Source organism: Carassius carassius, chromosome 46, assembly GCF_963082965.1.
Source record: "Carassius carassius chromosome 46, fCarCar2.1, whole genome shotgun sequence".
Lineage (NCBI taxonomy): Eukaryota > Metazoa > Chordata > Actinopteri > Cypriniformes > Cyprinidae > Carassius > Carassius carassius.
In genome coordinates, this window is record NC_081800.1 from 4900602 (window position 1) to 4919996 (window position 19395).

Consider the following 19395-nt stretch of genomic DNA (forward strand, 5'->3'; position numbering starts at 1 on the left):
CTTATTAATAGTAAGTAAGGTAGTGGTTTAGGTGAAGGATTAAAGGATCTAAATTGTGATCATGCAGAATAAGACATTAATATGTGCTTTTATAAGTACACAGTAAAAAACATTGGGTTGTTTTTTTTAATCTAACCGTTGGGTTACAAATATTGGGTCAATGTGTTGGGTTATTTTAAACTTTGTTGAGTGTTTTTCTTTTTTTAGTCGTTGGGTTATTTTTAGTTATAACCCAACTGTTTGGTTAAATATGTTTCCCGCTTCACTCCGGTTTAAATTGTAACGGTCCAGTCAGAGACTCAGTGCGGACATCAGTGGTAGTCTGCCTGATTATGAAGGGTATATCTGTCAATATAATCGTATGATGTATATAACTGTTATAACATGAAGTAATGTGTCTGATACGTTATTATTTTTTATACGTTAAAAAAAGTTTTAATTCCCTTTAGTCCGTTTGTTTCCCCCAGAGAATCAGATTGATTGTAAATGAATGCTATTCCTTTTTTTTTCGACAGCATTAATACATTAAAAGATTGGCTGCAAAAATGTTTAGACAAGTAACGTATTACTTAAAGTTAATAAAAATGTTAGAAAAGCCGCACAGAACATTTATCGGATCGGACCACTGAAAGAAGCTCCTCGAGAGAGCTGAGCTCACATCAGTCATGTGACAGACAACAGCCCAGCAAACATGCCCCTTTGGGGCCCACGTGGGCCCACTGTGGGCAAAAAATCTTGCCCGTGTGGGCAGCCCACTGTGGGCCCCAATACCGGCGTGAAATGCGGGGCACGTGTGGGCCCCACACTGCCCAAGTGGGACAGCCCAAAAGTGTGGGTTGAGTGTGGGCTGGCCCACACAAATCTGAGTGGGCCCTCAATAGGACCAATTGTGTACCCATAAGATGACCACAGGTATGTACACAGTGTGGGCACAGTGGGAAGAGTGTGGGTACAGTGTGGGCACAGTGGGAAGATTTTGGGTACAGTGTGGGCACAGTGGGAAGAGTTTGGGTACAGTGTGGGCTGGGTGTGGGCACAGTGGGAAGAGTTTGGGTACAGTGTGGGCTGGGTGTGGGCACAGTGGGAAGAGTTTGGGTACAGTGTGGGCTGGGTGTGGGCACAGTGGGGAGAGTGCGGGGACAGTGTGGGCTGGGTGTGGGCACAGTGGGAAGAGTTTGGGTACAGTGTGGGCTGGGTGTGGGCACAGTGGGGAGAGTGCGGGGACAGCGTGGGCTGGGTGTGGGCACAGTGGGGAGAGTGCGGGGACAGTGTGGGCTGGGTGTGTGCACAGTGGGGAGAGTGCGGGGACAGTGTGGGCTGGGTGTGGGCACAGTGGGAAAGAGTTTGGGTACAGTGTGGGCTGGGTGTGGGCACAGTGGGAAGAGTTTGGGTACAGTGTGGGCTTGGTGTGGGCACAGTGGGAAGAGTGTGGGGACAGTGTGGGCTGGGTGTGGGCACAGTGGGAAGAGTTTGGGTACAGTGTGGGCTGGGTGTGGGCACAGTGGGGAGAGTGCGGGGACAGTGTGGGCTGGGTGTGGGCACAGTGGGGAGAGTGCGGGGACAGCGTGGGCTGGGTGTGGGCACAGTGGGGAGAGTGCGGGGACAGTGTGGGCTGGGTGTGGGCACAGTGGGGAGAGTGCGGGGACAGTGTGGGCTGGGTGTGGGCACAGTGGGAAAGAGTTTGGGTACAGTGTGGGCTGGGTGTGGGCACAGTGGGAAGAGTTTGGGTACAGTGTGGGCTGGGTGTGGGCACAGTGAGAAGAGTTTGGGTACAGTGTGGGCTGGGTGTGGGCACAGTGGGAAGAGTGTGGGTACAGCGTGGGCTGGGTGTGGGCACAGTGGGGAGAGTGCGGGGACAGCGTGGGCTGGGTGTGGACACAGTGGGGAGAGTGCGGGGACAGTGTGGGCTGGGTGTGGGCACAGTGGGAAGAGTTTGGGTACAGTGTAGGCTGGGTGTGGGCACAGTGGGGAGAGTGCGGGGACAGCGTGGGCTTGGTGTGGGCACAGTGGGAAGAGTGTGGGTACAGTGTGGGCTGGGTGTGGGCACAGTGGGAAGAGTGTGGGTACAGTGTGGGCTGGGTGTGGGCACAGTGGGAAGAGTGTGGGTACAGTTTGGGCTGGGTGTGGGCACAGTGGGAAGAGTTTGGGTACAGTGTGGGCTAGGTGTGGGCACAGTGGGAAGAGTTTGGGTACAGCGTGGGCTGGGTGTGGGCACAGTGGGAAGAGTGTGGGTACAGTGTGGGCACAGTGGGACGAGTTTGGGTACAGTGTGGGCTGGGTGTGGGCACAGTGGGGAGAGTGTCGGGACAGTGTGGGCTGGGTGTGGGCACAGTGGGAAGAGTGTGGATACAGTGTGGGCTGGGTGTGGGCACAGTGGGAAGAGTGTGGGTACAGTGTGGGCTGGGTGTGGGCACAGTGGGAAGAGTTTGGGTACAGTGTGGGCTGGGTGTGGGCACAGTGGGAAGAGTTTGGGTACAGCGTGGGCTGGGTGTGGGCACAGTTGGGAGAGTGTGGGGACAGCTTGGGCTGGGTGTGGGCACAGTGGGGAGAGTGCGGGGACAGTGTGGGCTGGGTGTGGGCACAGTGGGAAGAGTGTGGGTACAGTGTGGGCTGGGTGTGGGCACAGTGGGGAGAGTGTGGGTACAGTGTGGGCTGGGTGTGGGCACAGTGGGGAGAATGTGGGGACAGTGTGGGCTGGGTGTGGGCACAGTGGGAAGAGTTTGGGTACAGTGTGGGCTGGGTGTGGGCACAGTGGGGAGAGTGCGGGGACAGTGTGGGCTGGGTGTGGGCACAGTGGGGAGAGTGCGGGGACAGCGTGGGCTGGGTGTGGGCACAGTGGGGACAGTGTGGGGACAGTGTGGGCTGGGTGTGGGCACAGTGGGGAGAGTGAGGGTACACTGTGGGCTGGGTGTGGGCACAGTGGGGAGAGTGTGGGAATACTGTGGGCCAAAAGTATGCCCTCTATTCGTCCAAAGTAGCGTCCCAGCTGAAAATTTATCAGATCGGACCAGTGAAAGAAGCTCCTCGAGAGAGCTGAGCTCACATCAGTCATGTGATAGACAACAGCCCAGCAAACATGCCCCTTTGGGGCCCACGTGGGCCCACTGTAGGCAAAAAATCTTGCCCGTGTGGGCAGCCCACTGTGGGCCCCAATACCGGCGTGATATGCGGGGCACGTGTGGGCCCCACACTGCCCAAGTGGGACAGCCCAAAAGTGTGGGTTGAGTGTGGGCTGGCCCACACAAATCTGAGTGGGCCCCCAATAGGACCAATTGTGTACCCATAAGATGACCACAGGTATGTACACAGTTTGGGCACAGTGGGAAGAGTGTGGGTACAGTGTGGGCACAGTGGGAAGATTTTGGGTACAGTGTGGGCTGGGTGTGGGCACAGTGGGAAGAGTTTGGGTACAGTGTGGGCTGGGTGTGGGCACAGTGGGAAGAGTTTGGGTACAGTGTGGGCTGGGTGTGGGCACAGTGGGGAGAGTGCGGGGACAGCGTGGGCTGGGTGTGGGCACAGTGGTGAGAGTGAGGGTACACTGTGGGCTGGGTGTGGGCACAGTGGGGAGAGTGTGGGAATACTGTGGGCCAAAAGTATGCCCTCTATTCGTCCAAAGTAGCGTCCCAGCTGAAAATGTGGACCTAGGGCCCCAGCAGTCCTCACAGTATGCCCACACTTTGGAGGGAAAAGTGGACATAAACCTGTGTAGGGCCTTTGTGGCCTTAACAAATAAAACTTTTTACCTGCAGAATGCTGCAATATTACTATTAAATCACATGCAGAATAATTATAAGATGAAAGTAGAAGTAATAAATTAAAGAGTCATAAATTTCAAATACTTTGATTTATTCACAGCCATGTAATAAATGCAGAAAAACACTGTTCAAAAGTTTAGGATAGGCAAGATTTGTAAATGTTTTTAAAACAAATCTCTTATGCTCACCAAAACTACATTTATTTGATAAGAAATACAGTTAAAGCAGTAACATTATGAAACATTACAATTTTAAATAACCGTTAAAAAAAATACTGTTTTACTATGATGTTTAATTTTCAGCAGCCATTACTCGTCTTCTGTGTCATACAATCCAAAAGAAATTATTAAAATATTCTGTTTTGGTGCTCAATAAACTTTTTTTTTGCTTCATTTTTGGAAACAGTTAAATCTTTTTTTTCAGGTTACTTTGAATAGAGGTTTTAAAAGAGCAGCATTTTTTTTTTATAGGATTTTTGTCCAACAATACAAAAGTTTTTACTGTTGCTTTTTATCAGTTTAATGCGCCCTTGCTGAATACAAGTAATATCTTAAAGAAAAAAAAACTTTCTGACCCCAAACTTTTGAACACTAGAATATATTGAATAGATTTATAAAACAGAATAATGACCAATTATAACTTCATTAGAACATTAAGTAGATATTATGGATAATTATAGATTAATCAATCCCCTAAGGGGCACCAGTAGAGCTCTGCCTGATCTCTGATCTTCTGCTCCTTCCACCGTCTCAAGTCTCTTATGTTACAGAGCCACGTTAATAGAAGTCTCCATTTTAGATGCTGTAGCATGGCTGCTTTTTATTCCAGCATCTACCTGAGAAAGAAAACAACAATTAAAATGTAAATATGTATATATATATATATATATGAGACAATGAGAGAGCAGTGGTTGATTGAGATTGAGAGTGAGATTAAGGGAAAACTCAATGAAAGACTAAAATAATTAATTTACAACATTTTCAAATTTCAGTTCTGAAGACGTTGACTCACATACATATCCATTTCCAATATGCATGTGTTATGTAAATTTTTTTCCCACTTCAACAACAGAAGACATTATTGAGTACATAATTAAAAATTGTTTTAACACAAGGTTGAATTATATTCTGGCAAAACACTGCGATATTACTGGGGTGACCCTGAATAGTTGACGATTCAATGATTCGATAGGAGGAGCCCGATTTGACCACCAATCTAACAGTTGAATATTCACGGCTGTTATGATCATGCCATTTTGGCTATAAATGCTCAAATGTCTGATTTCACACAAAACTACCGGTGTTCACCCAATACGTTTATATTCAGCCTATTAAGAAAATGCTGTAAATACAAATCTGAAAAAGAAGCTTTAAATATTTTAACGTGCATGATCAAATCCAACCACTCCTATAGATTTGAGTTTCACTTTCTATAATCTGAGACCAACAGAGAAGCATCTTGGCAGCAGGGATTTAAAACTTTAACAAGACTCAAATTGACACAGACAGAGTAAAAGACTGGATTTCTTACACTTGGGTAGGGTACAAATGATTTCAAAGCATTTCAGCCAGTTAAATATATAGTGTATATATTATTTATCTCGTATAAGATGCATTCGGTTGAGTCGCGCTGCAGTAAAGCGCTTCATGGTACGGTGAATGCAAAAATGCAGAACATTAAATAACATTAAAACATGCAGAACATTAATACCTACTGTCATATACATAACGTTATAATGAGAGCACAATTATTTTAAAAAAGTATCGTATCAATTATCGGCAAGATTAGAAAATTCCAATTCGACTATGAAAATCCTTAGTCGAGGACACCCCAAAATATTACCACTTTTATAAACTAACATTACGGTGTTCACTGGGTTTGAGACTTTATCCCAAGAGGATGTCTGAGTCACAGATAAAAATACACTGTTAACCCTTGCTGTATTTTCTAGGTTAAATAACTCTAAAATAGCCAGTGTTTTGCTGTATCATCTGGGAACAGTATTTTACTGTAAAAAAAAACCCTGTAAGGTCTAACAGTGTAGCTTATTATTGTAATACAGTAAGTAATACAGGTATAAGTAAATGACAGACCTTTCATTTTTGGAAAAATGAACGCTTTAAAAATTAACTAATGACTTTAACTTGATGCATGAATATACAGCTTTAAATAAATTGAAGTGTACTTACATGACAAAAGATGCAGTGACCTGTTCCTAGTGACTCTTTATCTGCATCTGACACAAACTAAATGGAGAAAAAGAGGAAACATCAATGAATATCAGTGAAAAATTGCATATATCAATACAAATTAAAATGTATTTTTATTTTGACACCATTGAGAAGAGACGCAGGATGACTGCTAGGTTGATCACTTACAACAGTGATGTCCTGGAGGACCAGCTTCCTGCTGAGTTTATCTCCAGTCTGTCCACACACCTGTCTGAAGTGTGTGGTGATCCTGAAGACCTCGATCAGCTGCTTCAGTAATACAGGATTGAGACTGGAGCTTAACTCTGCAATCAGGACTAGATGGCAATCAATACTCAAAAGAATAGAATAGACAGAATTTTCATTTTTGGGTGAATTATGACTTTAACCAATTTAAATTCGCTATAGCTTTTAATTCATTTAAATTCACTCATTTGTAAAGTGAGTGTATCAATGAAATAGCATCACAATGCATGTTAACTGAACTTTTTTTATTTTAAGGTTGGCACTAATTAGTGCTGTACTTGAATCACGAGACAAGCCAGAATCCACATGTCCTGGTGCTTGGTGACAAGTAAAACTCCTCCCAAGATTTTATTATTTTAAACGGGGAGGCGATGGAACAGGAGACTACAAGCAGTCGATCTGTGTATCAAACTTTTCTTTGTATATGACATCTACTACCTAAAGCCCTCTTCTCCCATTTGAGAGTCTTTAATAGTTTCTTCTGCACACTGTCTCCTCCTTAAAAACGTCTCAGGTTACGAATGTAACCATGGTTCCCTGAGAGGGAACGAGACACTGCGTCCTCTGAGGGGACACTATGGGGAACACCTCGTCGTGACCCATGTCTGAAGCATACTTTGAAAAACGCCAACGTGTTGGCTAGAGCTGAAACAATTAATCGATTTAATAGATTAAAATCGATTTTTAAAATAGTTGTCAACTAATTTAGTCATCGATTTGTTGCTAAATAATTTATTTGCCCTAAGCGGCTTATTTCGTGCATATTTCAAATCTGCGGTGACCAAAGTGTGGCAGTAATGAGCCACCGGAGGATTTACTCAGCCAGTACAACAGGAGAAGTAGCGAATAGCCAATAGCTGGCCTCGTTTTATGTCACGTGCTTCCCGAACGGCATCTCTGCAGCATTCAGCAGGATGTGGAAGTACTTTATTTTGAGCCTTCAAAAAAGAAGATTAACCTGTAAACTCTGCACTACTGAACTGTTTAAGGGACCGTTCACATATCGCGTCTTTTGCGCGCTCATGTTCGTTATTTCCAATGTAGGCGCGCAGTATGCGCGCTCATAATGGAAGCGACGCGGTCGCGGCGCACCCGTTTTTCCAGGCGCGTGCGCACCGCATCGAGTTAAAAACATTTCAACTTTTCAGAATGCAGCAAGCGCACCCTCGGGTCATGTGACAAGAACTAAATAATCAGCTTCATCCTTTCCCGTAACAACATTGAAAGCTCAGCCAAGATGAAGGAACAGCTGATCATAGCTGTATATGGATTCCCATTTTGAAATAAATTTAGTAGCAGAGCTACTGCAAGCGATTTTTTGAGCTGCAAATCCATTTATCCTTTGCTGAAATTTCCGCGTCTTCAAGGATAGAGCACGTCATGGTTGCTTAGCAAAGGCAGACGCCTCAGGGGCGCTTCTGTCCGAACGCTTTGGAAAGGAGAAAGCGGTGCGCCTAGCGTTTTCCACGCGTTTTTAGGCGCGATATGTGAATGGCCCCTAAGCCTTTTATTTGTGCAGATTCTCCAGTACAATGTTGTTTGCAAATGTTTAGTCGTAAAAGCTGATAACATTGCTTTTTAACAGTTAACATTTAAAGCTTTACAAACATGTTCTGTGATCAGTTTGTCGTTTACCAGTTCATAATTCAGTCGTGCAGCCTAATTATGACTGAATGAGAGAGGTAAATGTTTAAAGATATTTGAAATGCACTTTTTTTTCTACGTATTCACTGCTCTTTTTCACACAGCAGGTTTTTTGTGTGTCCGTTTTTTCTGGACAACCTTCTGATGGATTTTACTTTAAATTGTGAGTTCCATTCAGGTTTCATGCCATTGGCACTTTATTCAAAGGATTGTTTACAATTTCACAGCATAAGCTATAAAGCTGTTTCCCAGTAAATAATAAAATACAATGCACTGCAATTTTATTCTGTTTTATCCTTATTCTTCATGAAAATATGTTCTGAAAGATTCCTTAATAAGCTTTGTTCGGGATGTTAAACTACTTTAGGAGCCCTAAGGACTGCCATGGTGAAAACATTATTTGAAATCTCCTTGTGAAATTTGCTAGAGTATGGGTCAGTGTTTTGATTGCAGAAGAGTTTGACAAGGGATCACTAACACATAATAAAACAACTCCAGGTATATTTGTGATGAGGATATGACAATGCAAAATTATTAAAATCTCTTAAAAATCTATGCTGAATTATAAAGACCCTTTATTAATAATTTACTTTGGGGGAAAATGGAAAAAACTAAAATATAAGTACATAAACCGATTAATCGATTAATCATAAAAATAATCGACAGATTAATCGATTATCAAAATAATCGTTAGTTGCAGCCCTAGTGTTGGCCGGCGACAGCCTCTGACGTCGCTACCGGCGCGACTATAAATACACGCCTGTAGGACCCGTCACTTTATCTTCTTCGTGAAGCTTGTGTCTGAAGCATGGCAGGGAGCTAGAGGACGCAGTGTCTCGTCCCCTCTCAGGGAACCATGGTTACATTCGTAACCTGAGACGTTCCCTATCAAGGGAACTTCGAACTACGTCCTCTGAGGGGACACTATGGGGAACAGTATACCCACGCCGCCATGCTGAGGGGAGTGCAGACCAGAATCATGGCAAACACTAAGTACCAACTCTACCGCTTCACCGGGAGTCGCCCCTGGGACGGTTCGACGGCTGTCTATGACATTATCCCTTACGGCCAAAGGCCTAAGCTACATACCCAACTTACCTGTAGGGCCCTGGCCCGGGGTAGAGCTGAAGGCTTGGAATCACAAAAGACTCCTTTAAAGGGATACGGCTAAGAGCCTGGCACTTTCCTCTACCAAGTCTTTGCCTGTCACACAGGGGCTACTGCTAGCTTTCGCAAAAACTTGCCGAAAGAGCTGTCCCAACAGTACTCTAGTAGCGGCGCCCTGCTCTAGATAGGTATCAGAGGATACCTAGGTGGAGTGGTGCCCAAGATGAACGGGGCTTAAACAGACTCAAGAAAGGGCACGAAGCAGCAGCGCGAAGCCCTTACCATATAGGGTTTTAGAAAGAACGCCGAGTACTAGCGTGCAAACTTACCACAGTGTGGATTTCAGAAAGTGTGCAAAGACTTCACGTGCACACTTACCATAACATGGATTTACAAATACTGTTCTAAGGAGGGGCTCTCGTGGAACTCTGATAGAGCAGCTCGTAGATGGAATGGCCCAGGAGCAGAGCAATTGGAGGACGGAACATACAGATGAAGCCTCGGCCACGCCTGTACCATGGCGTCCAGCCCCCAATTGAGCTGGATGAGTCAGAGGAAGCCAGAGGGGATAGTGTGATGCTCTCCGAGCTGCAAAACCGATCCACCCAAGTCTGGCCAACCTCTCTAACTCTGCCTCAACACCTTGGTGTGAAGGCGCCATTCCCCGAGCCTCAGCCCCTGCCTCAGCAGGATGTCTGCTCTCACAGTGCGTCTCAAAACAGTATGTAGTACTGGAGCGCTCTGAAAGAACCGAGAATCAGTCCCCCAAGAGAGGAGGACTCCGAGCAGCATGCTCAGTGACCCTTTCAGAAAAGGGGAGCGCTGCTAAACTACCGCGAGAATTGCCCACACAGCCCCCCATGTTGAGGAGTCTTGCGTGCACACTTACCACTTTACGTGGATTTCAGACAGTGCGCAAAGCGTTAACATGCACACTGACCACCATGTGGTTTTGAGAAAGTACACAGGCTTAGCGTGTGTACTGAAAGGTTACCTGACAACCACAGTATGTGGGAGCTCATATTCAGAGAGACCTGTGAAGCCTGCTACCTGATAACCACAATACGTGGGAGTTCAGAGAGGCCTAGAGAGGCCTACTACCTGTTACCAGATAACCACCTCAAGTGGAAACTGAGAGTAATATGGAACTCGACTCCAGGGAGGCCTGGTGAGGCCTACTACCTGACAACCACAAACTGTGGGAGCTCGCTTTTTAGTGGAAACGCACAGTATGTGGGAGCTCGCCTTCAGAGAGACCTGGTGAAGCCTACTATCTGAAAACCACAATATGCTATTTAGTGGAAATGCACAGTATGTGGGAGCTAAATCTCCAGGGAGGCCTGGTGAGGCCTACTACCTGGCAACCACAGTATGTGGGAGCTCGCCTTCAGAGAGACCTGGTGAAGCCTACTATCTGAAAACCACAATATGCTATTTAGTGGAACGCACAGTATGTGGGAGCTAAATCTCCAGGGAGGCCTGGTGAGGCCTACTACCTGGCTACCACAGTATGTGGGAGCTCGCCTTCAGAGAGACCTGGTGAAGCCTACTATCTGAAAACCACAATATGCTATTTAGTGGAGACGCACAGTATGTGGGAGCTAATCTCCAGGGAGGCCTGGTGAGGCCTACTACCTGGCAACCACAATATGTGGGAGCTCACCATCAGAGAGGCCTGATGAACCCTACTACCTGATAACCACAATATGTGGGAGTCCACCCAGCCCCTCATGTTGAGGGAAGCGATGCTTGAGGTGTATAGCAAATACACACCGGCTGAATGAAGCCCATGGAACCCAGGGCTAATCATCTTAAGAAAGGGAACGAAGCAGAGTGCGTAACCCCTACCATACAGGATTTTAGAAAGTGCGCAAAGTCATGCGTGCACACTTACCACTTACGTGGATTTCAGACAGTGTGCAAAGTGTTCATGTGCACACTGACCACCATGTGGTTTTGAGAAGGTACACAGGCTTAGCATGTGTACAGAAAGGTTCCCAAGCATCGCAGAGGCGCTGGATCGCACGGGAGAGGTGAGCTCCAACCCTCAAGCGAGGGGAGCACCACCTGAGGCAGTTCATACAGAGGACTCCGTAACCACCACCTCCCCGGATGCGCCAAGCGGCCAGGCGGCCCCTCAGGGTGACCTGGCCGGACATCTATGGAATTCCCTGCAGTTCTGTACCAATTCTGATGATCAGCCAGGCTCCTCGGGAGGGGGTGTGGGATGGACAACCGCAGAGCGCTTGCCTCCCACGCACAGGTCTCACTCGGCGGTGGGTGTCGCGCCCCAGGGGGGCGGAACCCACGCGGTGCAGCCGCCTACCGAAAGCCTGTGATCTTGGCCACCTAGCTATTCCCAGAGCACTGTAAAGGAAACTCACAGAGATTGTTAGTAGACATATAACCACCAGCAATATAACATCCATAAACAGGTAAAGCAAGGGTTACCTAACTCACCCACCCTCCTGTACTGGAGTCCTGCTTGCGGGGCGCCCCCTTCTGGTCCGGTCCGTCAGTAAGGCGGTTACTAAGAACATAGAACCAACCAAAACATCATAGGTCCAGGAAGGAGACTGTTATGTGAGAGACTGTCCACCTAACCTCGATCAGGTGGAGAGCTGGTGGCTACAGGGGAATTAGGCAGGGGAGGACAAAAACAGAGGTTAAAAACATCCGGAGCTACTAGGTCTTTCTACCGCTCTGACCCGGGCGAGGACGCTGCCTCGTCTGAATCACGTCCCTCAGACCCTGCTTACCTCTCCGTGACCCGCGGTTCCTCTTGCCTCTGCCCTTAGGCGGGGGAGGAGCGCGAGCCGCGACATTGGCCTTCTGCGCCCGTCTACGATCCTCAGATCGAGATGGGCCAGGACCCCTTTGTTGTTCGGGCTCGGACCTGGACCTTCGTGGAATGAAGGATTTAAAAGCAGCTGAGCGCGCCCTTGCCTCCCTGAACTTTTCGACCACCATCTCGACGGAGGTACCGAAAAGCTCAGAAGGCGAGACCGGAGCATCAAGGAGAAACCCCCTTTCTTCCCTCCCGATGTCTGCCAGGTTCACCCACAGATGTCTCTCCGTTACCACCATGGCCGCCATAGACCTGCCCATGGTGGAGGCGGCCTGCTTGGTAGCCCGGAGAGAGAGGTCTGTGGTGCGGCGCAGCTCGGCTACCTGGTCAGGTGAAAGGCCCTCACCTGTATCCAGGTCCTTCAGCAGGTCAGCCTGGTAGGCCTGGAGCACCGCCATCGTGTGCAACGAAGCCACAGCCTGACCTGCTGCTCATAGCCGTTTTCGTGCATGCCCTCGATATTAGCATAGCTCGTATGCTGAAACCGGTGGATGCGAGAGGAAAACGGCCTCTTCCATTCCTTTTTGACTTCTGCATGCAAGTCAGGCAAGAATGGAAGGCTCACCTGGGCTGGAGAGCTATGGTCAGACAAATAATGCTCATCGAGGAGACCTCGTGACATTACCTTTCTGGCACGCTTCCATGGCAAATCTAATTTTGCCGTAATCCATAACCTCTAACAGCTCCTCATACGCATGGCAGGAGGATTGGGAAGGCTCAGCCTCAGCTTCTTCGCCACTCTCAAACATCTCCTGCTCTTTCTGGGTAGAACCCAGCAGAGCACTAACTTCAGTGTCAGAATGGGTTAATGATAACGCATCTTCCTCCCGAAGTTCACTCTCGTTCGCCGCCGGAGAGTGTGAAAGGGAAAGTCCCTCTCTACACTCCTCAGCGAGATCCATCTGTGATCCCCACGAGCTCATTCTCCTCCGTGCCTCGACAACGGCGGGTCCTGAACGGCGGGTCTCTTTTTCCTCGAAAAGAGAGACAAACGAGAGCGGAGCTTTCTCACAGAAAAACGCTCGCAGTGCACGCAGATCGCCCCCTCAAGGACATCGCGCGCGTGCTCTTCGCCCAAACAAGAGACCCAAAGAGTGTGTGTGTCATCGGGTGTCAGATAACGCTGACACGGATGCACACACTGTCTAAACGCCTTGCTAGTGGAAGCCATGGTGATAACAATAATAGATCGCTCTTACCGTTTCTCAGATGCACGCTTCAAACAAACAGTCAATGAAGACGAAGAAGATAAAGTGGCGGGTCCTACAGGCGCGTATTTATAGTCGCGCCGGTAGCGACGTCAGAGGCTGTCCCGGGCCAACACGTTGGCGTTTTTCAAAGTATGCTTCAGACACGGGTCACGACGAGGTGTTCCCCATAGTGTCCCCTCAGAGGACGCAGGTCGAAGTTTCCTTGATAGGGAACTTTATTTAGTAATCAGTAAAAAACTTTTTTTATTTTATTGATCATCAGTAGGTCCAGTAGCTGGTATATTTTTTATTATTATTACTTGATTTTATGATTATTTTTTGTTTTATTATTATATGTTAATTTTATTTGAAAGTCAAAACATTTGCCAAGTATGGTAACCCATATTCGGAATTGGTGCGCTGCATTTAACCCCTACAAGTACACACACACAGCAGTCAGAAGTGAACACACTGTGCACACACACCCGGAGAAGTGGGCAGCTATAGATCCAGCACCTGGGGAGCAACTGGGGGATCAGTGCCTTGCTCAAGGGCACTTCAGTCATGGGTTTGAGGGTGGGAGAGAGTGTTGTTCATTCACTCCCTCCCACCTACAACTCCTGCCAGCACAGAGACTCAAACCTGCGACCTTCGGGTTACTCTCTAACCATTAGGCCACAGCTGTGAACTGTATTTGCACGTTTGTGTGTTTTGATATGAATATGAATTGACACATTTGTACATCTTGAAAATGTCAGTTGTATTTTTACACATTCTTGTACATTTAAATAAAATATTGTAAAATATATTTGAAAAATTTTGTTCCTTGAATATTAAAATAAAATTTGTAATTTACAACAAAGTAGTTTCAAAATATGGTTGTATTAAGTAATTTTTAATAAAAATACTGATGTTAATTAATATAAATAATTAACTCAACTGTTGAGTAACTTTTAACCCAATGGGTTGGGTTGAAATAACCCACCGATGGGAAGGTGCTATACCAACCCATAGTTGGGTTACAGGTTGGGTTATTTATAACCCAACATTTTTTAGTGTGTACTAGTAAATAGCCAGTGTGCTAGTAATATATATAGTGAGAATTGGTACTTAAAATAAAGCGTTAAGCGTGGCAAAAACAAGCTTCCATATATTTCTTGTGCATTGACTAGATCCTCAAAACAATGTTTCCATTGTATTTGTTTGTTTACTAATTACTACTTTAGTCTGTTTGTCTATAAATAGCCCAGACAAGTTATAATAGTCTTCCATTTCACCTTTCACGATATGAATTGCAATCGCTGTGTCTAATCAGTATTTCCAAACTTTTTGTTATTTAAAGGGACTGTTTTCAACACGTCAAAAACCACAGCAGATCAGAATGTAAGCTGCTTGCCTCCTCATGACACTTCTTTCTTTCTTTCTTTATTTTGATGACTGATTGATTCACTAGAGAGCAAAAAGTGACAATCTTCCCTATAATCTGGTTAACCAAAGAGCAAAGATGATTTGGTCTAACAAAATGTTTTTGGTATGACCTGTGCATATATATTTTGCACAGTTAAAGACCATAATTAAGACCAAGCCCTTCTGTAACACTGAAAGTGTACTCTGGGTGAAAAGTCTACGTCTTTTCAAAAAGTGGAAATAAGACATCTTCTGATCATCTCCTTTTGACTATTGTGAATCCCCTTTTCCTTTCACCAAAGGCCTCTGACCTGACACTAGATTTAAAAAAACTAGCTGATCAGAAATGTCCAAATTATGTTGTTATCTTAGTTGCATGCTGTTGTTAGACTTAACAGAAGGTTTTCCACTGGAAACAATTAAAATGAAATCCTCAATGCAGATCACAGAATAATATGATTTTGAACTCTGGAAATGCTGATACCTGTTTACCTTCAAACATGAAAATCTGCAGTCAATAGAGCTACATTAAACACATTCCACATGGCTTATTTACAGTATGTCTGTTTTACAAACATTATTTACTGAGAGTGTAACTTTTATGCAGTTTGTTGTGTTTAGTCAGTAATGTGAAGTGGGGTTTGTTTGCTTGGAAGGATATAAATGGATTAATAAAATATCATGCCTATAAAAGTTGACTCAAGCTGAACTCATCACAGAGAATAGAACAATAGGCACACTCCTGACAGATTACAGTGTTATCAAACCAGAACCAGAACCTGTTTAAGAAGCCTGTCATACTTGTTAAAGAATGCCTGGACTCTTGCCACAATCCTTCATGCATCCTTCCTTAAAAAGCTCATCAGACAATAGGGTGCTAAAGCTCTTAAAAATGTATCTGATTCAATGTATTTCCAGAGAAATCTTGTCAAATCTTCCTCCTTCGGCTATAAAAAGAAGCAACAGTCAGCTTGCTTCTTCACATGAACTTCAAAGCAAAGCTGAAGCAGGATAAAACAACGATCCCTCTCGCTGCTTAATATGAAAACTGTGATTATTTTCCTTGTTGCAGTAAGTAACAGAATGGATTTGATTTACTTATTTTTATCAGTTTCATTTTTGTTGCACATTATTTTAAGGTGCCCTTATTATAGTGTAATTATACAGTTACAAATACTGAGCGATAGTAATCAACACCATACACTTTCTTAGTTTGAGGGTTTGGTTAAGGGTTAGTTGCTTGTAATTAGTTTGTGCAGAATTTACTCTTCTTATACTGCAATATGTACTTGTAACGTGTAACAGGGACACCGTAAAATACAGTTTTACTAAAACATTTTATTTCGTAAAAACAAATACTGTATTTTAAAATCACTAATTCTGACTAGTTTTATAATGTGTTTTTTTTCTCCTAATTTGCTGCTTATTAATATTTAGTTGGATGGTTATGCAGAAGACGACATTAATATGTGCTTCATACTGTAGTTACTAATAAGCAGCCAATATGCTAGTAATAGGCATGCTAATAAGAAACTAGTTAAAAGTGAGAATTGGTCTTTAAAGTAATGTGTTACTATTGCATTATATCCTCCAGAACATAATATCTAACAGGTTAGAACTTGAAATGAACAGAATATATTATTGAGTTTTTAACTGATCAATGTTTTCTACAATATTTTCTCTTCCAGAGTGTCTGTATTCAATGTGCAACCCCATCAAAATTACACATACGCAAAAAACGAGCCTGGATTGTGGATTCACTGTCCATGGAAGAGGAGCACACTGGTCCTTTCCCATATAAACTAGGAGATGTAGGTTACACTGACACTTTTCTTTAGTAATCAGCCACTTTTATAGCAGAATATCAACTGATTAAACTCATATCGAATAGATAATCCATGGATAGTTTAGGTTCTTGAAAACAATGCAATATTTTTATTTGTACGAGCTGTTCTCAATCAAATGAATCATTTTGAATGTTTCCATCCTTTCTCAGTTAAATATTGAGAAGAAAGTTATCGAAGAGTACTCCATTCATGGACAGGGCATCGACAAAGACCCCAAAGGGATTCTCTCTGTGGACAGAAATGGGTCCGTTTATGCTCATGGAAAAGTTGACTATGAGGAGTACAAGAGACTGAGAGTAAGTCCTACAATAAGCAGTGACTACATTAGACGAGTATTTGTATTAGTTAATGCTGAATGTTTTTTTTTTTTGTTGACTTGCAGATCACACTTTCTAAAAAACACACAATAGTCGCTGTGGATATTGATATCATGGATGTTAACGACCACGCTCCTGTTTTCAATCGAGATGTGTATGAGCTCACAGTAGATGAATCAACACCACAAGGTACCGACTCTCATACACAAAACCAGCTGGTTTCCAGGTGAAAAAAGAGCAACATTTCACTTGATCCTCTTGTATTGTTTTACCCAAAGGTAAGCCTCTGGTCACAGTGCTGGCCACCGACAACGATCAGCCTGGCACAGCGAACGCTCAGTTTACTCTGAGCATCGTCTCAGTGTCTCCCTCTGCCTCCAGTGCACTGTTCTTCATTCAGCAGAGAACAGGAGAGCTGACAGGAACCATCTCTTTCAAGGGATCCCTTGATTATCCGGTAACATATACACAGTTTTTCCACCCTGAAGTCCTTTTGTCAATGTTATACTGCAGATATAATATATTATTATTTAACATTAGAATTCCTGCAAATGTTCAACATCCGTTGACAAATGAATAGTGTCTTATCTTAACATTCTTGATCAGGTACGCTACACAGTCAAACATTTCAAGTCAAGTCACCTTTATTTATATAGCACTTTTAACAATACAGATTTTGTCAAAGCAACTGTACAGCATTAAATAGAAAAATAGTGTGTTAATTTGCACTCATCTCATTCGGTGTTCAAATTATTTACCACATTTTAGAAAAAAAAAAACAATCTTATTGTGTATTCGATTGTATAAATAGGTTTGCATTCCTGCAAGCTTTTTTGATCCAAAGGTCAAAGATCATCTGACACAGGTATTCAACTTCGCTGTGCCTTTTTCAATGCAGGAGACCCAGAAATACACGATTCTGGTTGAAGCGAAGGATCATGGGGAGAAGATGCAGCTCTCCAGCACAAGCACAGTGATTCTGAACCTCATCGGCAAACACAACCAACTCACAGAGAGAACAGTAAGTCAAGGAAGTGTAAACTTGTTTCTGTCTTCAGAGCTTTCAGATGTTGCTATTTCAGTCGGGTTATGCCAGTTGAATTGTTTTTGATGATGAGTTGAGAACAAATAGCCAATGAGGAAAAGTCCAGATCCTTTCCAATCACCATTTATTCAGAAAGATGGCGGTGATTCCTCAGTATTCATGAAACAAGTGGGTGTAACGGAGAGAAAGGAGACTGGACCGATGCTGGATGCCAACAAACTGGCCATGTGTCTGTCTGAGGAGATGGTTGATATTACAGCTATCAATCCAGACCTGTACAGCCCACCCTTACACTTCCAGCTGACTGGAGACATCCAGGGCAAATGGAGGCTTCAGTCTAACTATGGTAATTGAACAAATCCTCTTGTTTGACATTGTGATAGCTTTCAAATGTACCTGTTTCCTCTGTGATACCATGCTCTGTTTTCCTCCCAGGTCCATCTGTGAGACTGATCAAAGAGAGCGCTGTACGTGCAGGAGATCATGAAGTGACCCTGGAGATCTCTGACAGTCAGGGCCAGCAGTCCGTCCAGACGCTCTCGCTGCGTGTGTGCGACTGTGATGTTTCTGCACACTGCACTGCGCTCAGAAACCCAACAATAAAGCTGAACGCCGCTGCCATCGCTGTCTTAATCATCTGCATCCTGGTGCTGCTGGGTAAGAAGACCCACAATCCTGGCTTTCACGTTCTCGTCGAGGAGTCGGCAGAAATGTTTGTTTGGTTCATCCAAATTATCAAATTCTGCATTATATTAAACTGAGACTGAGGCATGGATTTTAATATCAGAAACATTAAATAAACTGCTAATTTTATATGAATCAATTCACACTACTATTTAAACGGTTGGGTCAGTAAGATTATTATTTTTAAGAAATCAATACTTTTATTCAGCCAGATTAAATTAAATTGTAAAGACATTTTATTTTGTTACAAAATATATTTCAAATAAATGCTTTTTGTTTGTTCATTCAAAAAACCCTGAAAACAAAAAATAACACGTATTTAACAAATATTAAGCAGCACTACTGTTTTCACCAGAAATCAGAAATGTTTCTTGAGGAGCAAATCAGTATATCTGAATGATTTCTGAAGATCATGTGACACTGAAGACTGGAGGAATGATGCTGACAGTTCAGCTTTGCACACATTTTAAACTATATTCACATGGAAAGCAGTTATTTTGAATAATACAAATGTACAGTATTACTGTTTTTACAGTATTAATATATTTTACTGTAATGTTTTTGATCAAGTCAATGCATCCTTGGTGAGATTGAGACATTTTACTGACCTCAGACTTTTAAACGCGAGCGTATGTGCCTGAAGTGAATCTAATGATCTTATGTGTGTGTGTTTATGTGATTTGAAACAAAAAGGGGCCCTGCTGATGTCCTGTCGGATCAGAACAAAGAAAGGGACCAGACCAGACCTCGTGGAGGGACCAGACCAATCTCTTAATCCTGACGTCAAAGAAATGCGTTGAACTTGGCTGCATGGTAAGAGTTATTTAGCTGTTTTATTCATTAGGATCATCTAGCACCAATTTCAGCTATTTCAACAGTATTTGTTATTAAAATAGCCTTTGCATATGATATGATAAATTGATCTGATTATGTAAACTAAAGGATCTGTTAAACAGCAAGATCTAGATCCAATCAGATTAATATCCTCTGTGTTATCCAGACAGAGCTTTACTTCAGATGAACTCCTCGAGCCAGAGCTGGATCTCTGGTGCTGCTGGACGTCAGCGTGTCACTGAATGTGTGCTGAAAATATAG

The 19395-nt window shown here is 44.1% G+C and overlaps 1 protein-coding gene and 1 long non-coding RNA gene across 2 annotated transcripts; one reads left to right on the top strand and one right to left on the bottom strand.

Annotated features, from left to right (window-relative positions):
• Window positions 1–4310: 4310 nt before the first annotated feature.
• Window positions 4311–6225, bottom strand: LOC132129081 (uncharacterized). The gene is made up of 3 exons (XR_009428437.1): window positions 6134–6225; window positions 5945–6001; window positions 4311–4590 (listed from the first exon to the last, which is right to left on the bottom strand). It is a non-coding gene; the product is annotated as an uncharacterized LOC132129081 (long non-coding RNA).
• A 9876-nt stretch (window positions 6226–16101) lies between these two features.
• On the top strand, window positions 16102–19395 carry LOC132128980 (protocadherin gamma-B5-like). Its single transcript, XM_059540399.1, has 8 exons — window positions 16102–16218; window positions 16404–16550; window positions 16637–16760; window positions 16850–17028; window positions 17470–17592; window positions 17749–17962; window positions 18052–18273; window positions 19301–19395. Exons 1-8 carry the CDS (start codon window positions 16174–16176, stop codon window positions 19393–19395), a joined length of 1149 nt encoding a protein of 382 aa, XP_059396382.1. The 5' UTR covers window positions 16102–16173.